This window comes from Pocillopora damicornis, chromosome 10 (assembly GCF_964200805.1).
Source record: "Pocillopora damicornis chromosome 10, jaPocDami1.2, whole genome shotgun sequence".
Lineage (NCBI taxonomy): Eukaryota > Metazoa > Cnidaria > Anthozoa > Scleractinia > Pocilloporidae > Pocillopora > Pocillopora damicornis.
In genome coordinates this window covers 6,222,625-6,232,431 of record NC_142679.1, presented here as the reverse complement: position 1 = coordinate 6,232,431, position 9,807 = coordinate 6,222,625, and the positions used below count along the sequence as shown (strand labels likewise).

The 9,807-nt window shown below is 38.6% G+C and overlaps 2 protein-coding genes across 2 annotated transcripts; both read right to left on the bottom strand.

Moving 5' to 3' along the window:
- Window positions 1-2,229, bottom strand: LOC149038656 (uncharacterized). The gene is made up of 2 exons (XM_089183818.1): window positions 1,752-2,229; window positions 1-1,190 (listed from the first exon to the last, which is right to left on the bottom strand). Exons 1-2 carry the CDS (start codon window positions 1,846-1,848, stop codon window positions 895-897), a joined length of 393 nt encoding a protein of 130 aa, XP_089039944.1. The 5' UTR covers window positions 1,849-2,229; the 3' UTR covers window positions 1-894.
- Window positions 2,230-5,327: 3,098 nt separating this feature from the next.
- On the bottom strand, window positions 5,328-8,396 carry LOC113684914 (uncharacterized). The gene has a single exon (XM_027202334.2). It carries the CDS (start codon window positions 7,828-7,830, stop codon window positions 6,703-6,705), a length of 1,128 nt encoding a protein of 375 aa, XP_027058135.1. The 5' UTR covers window positions 7,831-8,396; the 3' UTR covers window positions 5,328-6,702.
- Between the last annotated feature and the right edge of the window lie 1,411 nt (window positions 8,397-9,807).

Genomic DNA, 9,807 nt, shown 5'->3' with positions numbered 1-9,807 from the left:
GTAGTTAAAAAGTTTTATTTCGAGTGCTGCAGTAAGTCATATCGTAGTATACATAACATTCCTTCAGTTAAGACTCAAAAGAGTAACAGATACAAAATGATAGTAAGTACTTTGGGTGTAAAAAAGTAAGATTGATTTAAACACGGCTGTAAACTTGAAATCGGACTAACCTTGTGTGTGGAATTTTAAAGGACTTAGGGAGCTCTATGCAGAAAATTAGAGATCTGAATTTCGTTTATGGAAGTGTTTGGCCTTAATCGAGCTTCTTGACGGTTTAAAAAAAATCGTGTTCTGAACGATAAAACTATCACCCTACCTGATAACAAAATGATTGAATTCTACATCACAAAAAAGGGATTCTATGCTGACTTAAAAATTCCTTTTCTATCCCTTTCCTTTACTTTCAACTGTTCAACTCCCAAGATCTGATTGATAATTCTCCCCTCTTGCCGCTACACATGTCCTTGTAAATTAGTTACGAGAATTTGGTGCTAGATCAAGAGAACTTCTACCTGATATTTTTGAGTATTCTTATTACTCGTTTGCTGGATAATGTATGGATGTAAAGAGAAGTTACATGTTCATCACTTCTGAGATAGAAAAGTTTAAAAAATTACAACTGTTGTCTTTGTAACAATCATTATGTTTGGTACTTGACTTCAGTTCACAGACCATTACAAGTCGGTTTGGAAGGTGACCGTTGTCAGGCGAGTTTTGGACTTAATATACGCAGAGTATGTTCTGAGTTTCCTCTCCTAAAAGCTACGCATTGGAAGCGCCCAAGGCGAGATGTGGTATATTCTCGCTGTTTTAACTTTAGCAAATTGTCCGTGCTTAATTTGAGGATAACTTTTTTATGGCACTGTAAGATCCTTACATCGCAGTGTAGTTTATTCAGGAGTAATATAAGTACAGCCGCGTCCCATTCCTTATCTTATTCTGTTTAAGCGTGGTATTCACAAATCTGTACTCCGCCTTAGTCACCGGATTAAACAACATGAGGGAATTTGACCGGCTCCTACACGGGTAATTTTCCTTATGAAGGGCCATTTTACGTGACCTGTGGAAAATGGTACACAGCTGGTCCATCAGGTACTTAATCGTGTCACTGTCCTGAACACCAAGCGTCACCTGTTCCCGTGGTACCCAGTACTCTTTGCTTTCGGAGCTGGCATGGACAATAAGTAGCTCTTCGATTGAAAATGAATCAATTAGCTGTAAACAAGAATCTCTTTTACTAGAACACGATTCTGACTTAAGTCTTCTGTTCCTAAGAGGGAATAGCATCTCATTTCTCCCTTCAGTGTAAAATCTGAATCACACATAAAGTTCATGATGATCAACTAAAGAATCTGTTAATTGTTCACGGAATCTCCCTTTCTCATTGCCCAGGAAATTTGTAGAGAACCTTAGGGAGGATATGCATAACGATATTAAACTGTGGGGGGTTTAGTATAATGTGCTACATGGCAAATCCGAGATCGCTCGCACAATTAAGGAGGCTCCTCTTGAGACAATCCATAATATTTTGATGTTATTGAGTAATCCAATAGCTTAAAAATACCTGCTCATACAAACTCGAGCTAAAATGACTCAGAGTCGGACCCAAAACATATTAATGCCCATGAACATAACCTCCATTGTTGTATTAGTGTTAGCTCGCCACCAAAAGATCTCTTTAAATGAGACTTTGACCGGCAGGGTTATAAAAAACAATAATAAAACTGAACCTGCTTCAAACTCTCACTCACCTGTTGCCACCTGATCACAAAATGAAAGAATGAAAATTGCTAAACAAATAACGGATCCTCTGCTTGGTGAACGATTCGTTAATACTCTGTTTTGCATTTTTTTTTTTTCACATCGATGTTGGAAAGAAATCTAAAAAGAAAGGCCCAGTTGAGCCAAAATCAATATTGAGGGAAAAAACTTCAGTTATCACTGACAGCCAATCGTGATGGATCAACCATTTGTTATGTCATGCATCCGTCATGATCTATTCCTTTCATTTAAACTTGTCTTTTATACTCTATCAAAATCGTAGAGTTTTTTTTAAATCCTTAATGAATTGCCGGCATCATATATGTTAGTCCCGTCCTTGCTATTCCAAGCAGCGTTTTTCTCACCCTGCTTAATTTGGCTATTCGCCGGTCCAAAAACCAAACGGTGTCAGTTTTGTGGTCATTCCAGTTTGGACGGGCGGGCATAATGGTGAAACGTTGACGTGATGGTCAGAAATGGAAACTTTTTTGTGCTCCCTTTTTTGTGAGTTTAGACAAAGTTTTGTGGACCAAGGCACATTTCGTTTTCAATGTATGCATGTGAGCTTGAACTCTTTGAACGCCAGGTGTGACGATCATCTAATTTCTCCTTACAATATCATCCCTGAATCAAACATTACAGTCAGGAGTATAGAGGAAATGATCACCAACTAAATAAGCCTGAGTTCTTGATTGTTAAAATACATTCTTCTTGTCAACACCTTAGGAAATGAGAAGAGAACAGTTGGGAGAATATGCATCCTGATGTTAGGGTGTAAAGGGTCAATACAATGGAGTCAACTAGTGATTTTGTGATTTAGCAACGACGCCATTTTTAAATTTTCTAACGTTTTTGAGAGATAAGTGGGTCGTTGTCTCCTACTAAACGCACAGTTAACCCTGCGTTGCATCCAAACAAAGCACTCTTTGTAATCACTGTTTAATTTCTGTAATGTGATTATGCTTAATTTGACCTCCCTGTGGTTTTCCAAGGGGGACTGGCATTAACTCAATTTCCTGAACGACAGGGGGGCTCTCAGCACCTAAAAACCGAACTGCTGGGATGATTTTAGGCGCAAATCACGCAAGGCTTAATTCCGTTAAAAATGACCTACCTATAAAACTAAAATTGGCCACGCATAATTCATACGAAGAAATAATTACTTGCAAAGAGACGTGTAGTGACTAACAGACAAGGATATTCTCCAAGCCTTAGAAATGAGGCTTAGAAAGGGCTACAAATCTTTTACTTTTCCTTTATTGGATAGTGCAGGGTAAATTTGTCGAACTTTTTTTTTGGCAATCCGTTTAAATCTTCTTCATCCCCTGCCATTTATGACCAACCTTGTTTTCTCCTTTGTTATCATTGCTTTATTTGTGTTTTTCTTTGTCACTGACCCATTATTCTGCTGTGTCCTTAAAGCTGAGGGGAGTCTTACACTTGAACTAAACTCACTCTAGATTATATAAAGGAACTTCTTCTTCGTCCCAAGAAGGTCGCGGGCATGGAAAAAGTTCACCCGGATGCGATCTGTCTTTTAAAATCATCTTCAGTTTACCCCCCCCCCCCCCCTCCCCAGTTTACTCAGTTTCAAGAAGGTACTTATAATAAAACTAGATTAATTCTTTGGGCAATTATTTGTCCTTTAAATTTCCAAAACTGGTTGGGCCAAAACTGTCGAGGTCAGGGTAAGTCATGGTATTTATAGGACTGTACGGCGGGTGAAGGAACCAATCTGGCTACAACCTATATATGCAAAGGTTCCTAATGTTAAGGTTTTAAATTTGAAGTTTCATTGTGCAAAAGTGCCATGTGAAGACAGCTCAACTGGCATCTAACAAATTAAACTGTTAGACTAGAAAGTTATTGGACTTCATATGGCTTTCTGACGCCTTTTTGATCCTAATTAAGGTCTCAATGGGGTTGACCGTTAGCCGTAAAACGGCGAAAAAAAAAAAATTAGTCGTTAGGCGTAGATATTGTCAATTTTTAAACGTTAGCCGTAAAAAAAGCTAACCGTAAAATTTTTCCTAACCGAAAAAAATCAACTGTTAGCCGTAAAATAGTTAAAATTTTTATCATTAGACGTAATAGCCATCACCCCATTGAGACTCTCAATTGAGGTTCTAAAAAGCCTTTTAAAAACTTATCATCAATCTCGGAATATGCTCGCTCGATAAATGATTGGGAATCAAAGACTTAATAAAATGTAAAAAAGTAGAAATTGAGCAGCAGGATAAAAAAAATAATGAATTAAGCGTTTCAAAGCAATTTCTGAACTAACCTTGAAATGGACCGATGTAAGGTATTTGTTGATGTTGTGTCTTCTGAGCTCAGTTCAGTGCATGCTGGATTCTTGTCGATGATACCAAAATTATATGTGGAATTTTTTGTAATGAGCAATCTCATCACTGCGAAGTTTCAGAAATTGAAACTGCTTCGTTCAAAATTACCGGCTTCGGAAAGGAAAAGAGTAAATTAAAATGGATTTACACTGCTGCCTACAGAAATTTTTAACATCGAGCTGAAAGAGCCGACTGGACCGGAGATTTTGCTTACTGAAAGTAATTACCACTGATTGAAGAGGTTGAAATCTTGAAAGAATTAATAAACACACCACGTTGGGTTATGATGGAAGGAAACTTCGCTTGGAGTACTCTTGATCAAGAAGAAATTGAAAAGCTTTGAGCTGCGGAAAGTCCATATTTTTCTAGTAAACGCATGAGGCGAAAGAGCGATATCAAAAAGATCTTAGTTCAAAAAAAAAAAAAAAGAATTGAAATAGAGACGGCAAGAAAGTTTAGATTGTTTTGCGACCAAAAATATTAAAATGATTGTACTTCTTTCCGTTAGCCAATGAAATACTCGTATATATGCACGTGTTTACTAAAAGCCCTAACAATGATCAACACGTAAACAAATCTCCGCATGAGAGCGACTGAGACAAAACTAAACTGGCTCTAATCTTTCGCCTTCGGGGCTTTAATAACTTGATGATCGTTCCAGTTTATTGTCCTTCTTTTAAGTGCCTGAGTGTTGCAAATAAACACCTTTCCACGAAATAGATAAATTTCCTCTACTCCATTCAACGCTGGAGAAGTGGGCTTTTCGTCTGAAAGCGAATTAGCACCACTAGATACTTATCTGCCATGTCGTTGAAGGGACAAAGCTCTTTTAAACTTCCTCACGACATCCGAAATTTAGAAACATACGTTACGGGCTGCTTTTCGTCCCAGAAGCTGCTATAAATCTGTCTGATTCCTGTTCTTTTGGGATGTTATCTTAAAGTATTTTAGTCAACAGAGCGGACTCCGCTCTTCATGTTAGTGGGCAGATAAATATTCTGCGGTCCCCTTACAGCAGGTGTTAACAGCTCGTAGCTAATAAACCAGTGGTAAAGTTTAGGCAATATTTTTTTTATCCTTGTCTGTCTGGTCGCTTTGGTCTTTTATCGAATATCTTTTCTTAAATTACTTCTTTAATAAAAGGTTTAGTCACTCGGCGTGTATTTGAGGCCGCGAAAAGGATGATTAAAAGTACGGGACGCAGAAATTTATGGAAACAAGTTTTCGCAGTTTTTAATAATTTATAATTTATTTTTCAAATCTTCTCTGAACTACACCTCGGTATGCCTGAAAGTCGATTACAACAAGAATTACTGCTAAATTTGTCTCTGATCGCGAATTCGTATGGTGGTCGTTTTCTTTCGATTCAATAGACTATATTTTTGTGCGGGTTGTTTTGTTTTAAGTGTAGTAAGGCTATCTTTAGTGCCTGACTAACTTCCTTTCAAACAATGCTTTGTTTAGCAACTTGAATAAAATTGTCGCATCAAGATCGACGCGTCGCCAATCACTTTTTCAAGATCATTAAGTAGAAGCCTAAAATAGAAAATAAAAATGTTGCCTTCGAGTTGTTATCAATGATATTTTTTGTCTTTCGTTCCTTGTGATTGCTCAAAGCGAACGATTAACATATTCGAACAAGAAAAATAATAGCTCCTAAATAAACATTTGGAGTAATATTTCTTATGTTTAAAGGGTTGTACTGTTTACCATGGATAAACCTAGCTATCAATAATTGCAGAATTGCCTCGAATCGAATCGAAATTAGAAATGTTTCGCGGGTGTAATCGAAAGATCCCGGCCTCGTTTTGCATCAAGGTCGCAGTTGCGGACATTTCGCCGAGTTTTATTTCAAAAGTCGTGCTAGACTACACCTACAAATAGTTTTCGGTCGCCTTAATTCAATTCATCTTATGTCGCTCTCGAAATTCGCTTCTTACTCTATGTTATGAAATGTTTACGGAAAAATGGAATTATTAAATCCGGAGAATCTGCTGAAATTGCAGTTCGTCGGAGATTTACTCGCAGTGCTTTTGCAAGCCTACAAAATTTTTTATACTTTACCCAAAATTGTATTTTAAGCTTAAGAAAACTGTTTTGGCGTTGCAATGGATTAAAAGTCTCTCTCGTTACACATAAAAGAATTGTCGTGTTGAAAGCTTTGTCGAGGTAGGGCTCTTTTCATATCCAAAGAGCCTGTACTTGTAACGAATTTCAGCTACTTTGGTGGAAGTTTCGCGTTACAATACGGCTATTCTGAGAGATATTTCCAATATTAACCCTGTAGAAACTGTTTAACAGGTACTTCCTTAATAAAAACATCTTTGTTCCGCAGTTTGCATTCCGACGAGTTTGTGTTTATCAAATCCGGTCTGTGCTCAATTTGCCAGCTTGCAGAAAACAACGCATTCGAGCTAGCGAAAGCTCGCACCTCAAACACGAAGTTCCTTGCCATGACTTTTTAATAAACCATCAAGCTTTTGCGATTAAATTCATTCAGCTTGATCTTTAATTCCTAGTTGACCCATGCTCCGAGCCACAGTTTCTTAACAAGAGATTTGTTTTGCTTTTTCGGTCGTTCTTAGCAATCTAGAGGTCATTTAGGTCTGGAACTCTGTGCTTCAGATCTCCTTCTATCACTTGGCTTGTGTTTGACGGGGCTACTCGCTCCCGACGCACTGTAAAATTGATCAGACCAGCTCACGACACTCGCAGCTCTGCTACTGCGACCCCGCTCGTGAGCTGACATGCGATCATCCGCTTCAGAGTTAAATATATCTGCAGAAGTCTCCCGTATTGGCGACAGCGCTCTCCTGCCTCCCACCGGCGACTTGGATGAACGACGCGAGCTGCGGTAGCTCGGTCCCGTGGCCTGTGGATTTCCCGTACTAATGGCATCTTTGTTTTTTCCTATGACTAGATTTGCTACCTTATAGTTCGCCTGATGACTGAGACTCGAGGTATTACTTAACCTTCTGTCACCAGTGAGCCGGCGATCGGGAGATAACCCGCTTGAATTTGAAGCCGAATCCACCGACCCTTCGGATCGTGATGTCCTAGAGGTCCTTGGACTCAAAGATTTCAAACCCTGTATATTATTGTCTTTATTCATAGCTAAACGCTTAGTGGCCATCGCAGTTACCGGAGTAAGAACTTTCACTGTGAGTATAAGTCGTCGAGTCATCTGCATCAAGGCACTCACATCTTGTATGGTCATAGTCCGCACATCCACTTTATTCACCTTAACAATCTCGTCGCCGACTCGTAACAACTCGAAAACGTCCACATCTGTTCCTAAAACAACACGAGACACAAAAATACCTTGTTCACGTTCCCAGCCATCACCCTGACGAATATAAAATCCCAGAGTCTCTCCTGGTTTACGCCGTAGCTCGATCGTACGCTGCAAAAACGTTCCGTTTTTCGAGCAGGCCTCGCGGACACCCAGCACGTGTCTGAACGAGCCTTGTATAATCTTTATAGGCAAAGGTGGACATGGGTCGCCTTTAGTATCAGGTTCTGTGATATCAGTTGCTTTCCTGATCGCAAAAAATTCATCTTCTTTCTCAGCCAGTCGCATTTTTTCAAAGTCTTCTTGCGAGACGCTGCTAAACCGACGTAACCGTTCCACTATGTCTTCGTCGCCCGACTTAGTCGCCGAAGGGAAGGCTTTTCCGTTCGGCGACGAAGGCTTTTTCCTCGCGTCTTCCTGCCGTAGAGCCATGTTTTTTTTTTTTTACTCTGCGTTTCCTACGCGTCCATCAGGGCCGCCATATTGCTTGAATTCAAAATGAAAAGTTTGCATGCAATTAAAGAATATTGTAGCGACCAGCCAATCACCTTGTACCTTCCAAGACAGGTGTACAGCGTCACACAAAAACAAAGCTCAGAGCTGGTTGCCAGTCAATTTTTTCTTCGGCCGCAGAAAACAATTAAATACGTAGATATTTTGGTGTGAAAACCAATGAAAGGATTCCCTTTGAGAGGATATCACTTGGGGAAGTATAAACAAATCGCGTTTGATCGAAAACTGTTCGGAGAGCGAAGAATTGCTGCAATACATACCCCACGCTTGCGTGATGATTTTGCCTACTTCGTTAACGCTGTACTTATAACAAGAAGTTTTGATTCATTACAGCATTCATTACGGCGATATTTTCGATGGAGGTGGAGGCTCAAATTTACGGAAACGTCGGTAAATTGATTGCGAAGTGCAACAATGACGTGAACAAATGAAAGCGAAGAAGTTCATCTGCTTGGATACGAAAAATATATATATTTATGTTTTCGAATTTTTAATTCTTGTCTGAATGAAGTGATATTTGTTTGCTAATAATCGCCGCTCGCTTTTTTCCTTTTGAATCGTTGAAATCAATTGAAGATTCTAGATCTGTCGAGAAGTGAAATCGTTTAAAACAAAATTTAGAAATGAGCTCTACCGACGCGTGATAGGTACGAGAGAAAATTAAAATCGCGCGATCGATTTCGCTTAGCTTCCGTGAAAATTAGTATTTCAACAAGGTCAGCCTGTTGTTGTCGACAGAAAATGTTTCGGTCTAAATTTTTGGCTCTATCCCGAATGTGTTTGCAGTTTTTGTTCGATAATCTACTTTATTTCAAAAGCAATGGAAAATTACGCAAGGTTTTTTTTTGGTGACGTCAAGGGATTATTTTTATCCTTATTTCCGTTTTAAAACGTGTTCTCAGTCGATTGTAAAAACCACTTTAGCTCAAAATTACGTCATCGCTTCCAAATTTTCAAACTCCGCTTGTCGAGTTAAAAATGTCTCAAACTTCGACACCCATCGTCACGTTTCTATGCCTTTCTATATTTAGATCAATCACTCATTCATTTCCGCACGTAAATTGTTATTCGCAATTGAATATAAAAAAAGTGCGTAAATTAGTGCCAACCATTTTCCTGTGAAAACGGGAATTCAAACTTTTATTTTTGTTTTCTGTTTTCCTTTGACAATTAAAAACGGAATTCGAACTTCTATTTTCGTTTTCCTGCTAAATTAAAAAACGGTGTTTAAAATCCCATTTTCGTTTTTCGTCTCTATGTTTTTATCATTTCTGTTTATCATCCTAACGAGAAGAACGTTGGCACCTCATGTCGTTAACAAAAAGGCCTGGCAACCACGGATGACATTTTGGCGGGAATAACAAACAAAATGGCTACCTTAGAAAACATGAAGGAAGTAAACACACAAGAGAATTTTTTGAAAAAGGGGATATCACACAACCTTCCTTAAAAATTTCTGAAATTTTAAGAGATTGAATAATAAAAGTACCGACACAAATTATCCACTCACCGAACTAAACAGACTGGGACTCAAAACCAACGAAGCAAATTTACATTTCGATTTGAAACTTTCTTGTTTACTTCCGTTCGGCGTGGTAATCGGCAAAGACCATGGAAGGTTTTTGAATAATAACCCAAAAATGACTTTTTTTTATTGATCTTTCAAAAGCGACTTTGAATTCTCTTTTTTTTTCCGCTTTGCAACTTCAACCTATTACTAAAATAATCTGCTAAGGAAATTGTTCATCTGTGACCTTGTCCACTCGTTCATGTTTTTTGACTTCCTGTCAATTAATTTTCTACCCTATTTATGTTGTCGTCCACTAAATTAAGTGTTCCCCACATCGTTGTATCACAGAAATCCTTGTGTCCTTCGCCAAAAATGATTCCACGCTA

What these genes read in the sequence shown, in the direction of transcription:
- LOC149038656 (XM_089183818.1), bottom strand. Translation starts at nt 1,848, where the DNA reads ATGCAAAACAGAGTATTAACGAATCGTTCACCAAGCAGAGGATCCGTT. An exon ending in TTGTGATCAGGTGGCAACAG is followed by an intron (nt 1,191 to 1,751) that starts GTGAGTGAGAGT and finishes TTTCAATCGAAG; the next exon opens with AGCTACTTATTGTCCATGCC.
- LOC113684914 (XM_027202334.2), bottom strand. Translation starts at nt 7,830, where the DNA reads ATGGCTCTACGGCAGGAAGACGCGAGGAAAAAGCCTTCGTCGCCGAAC.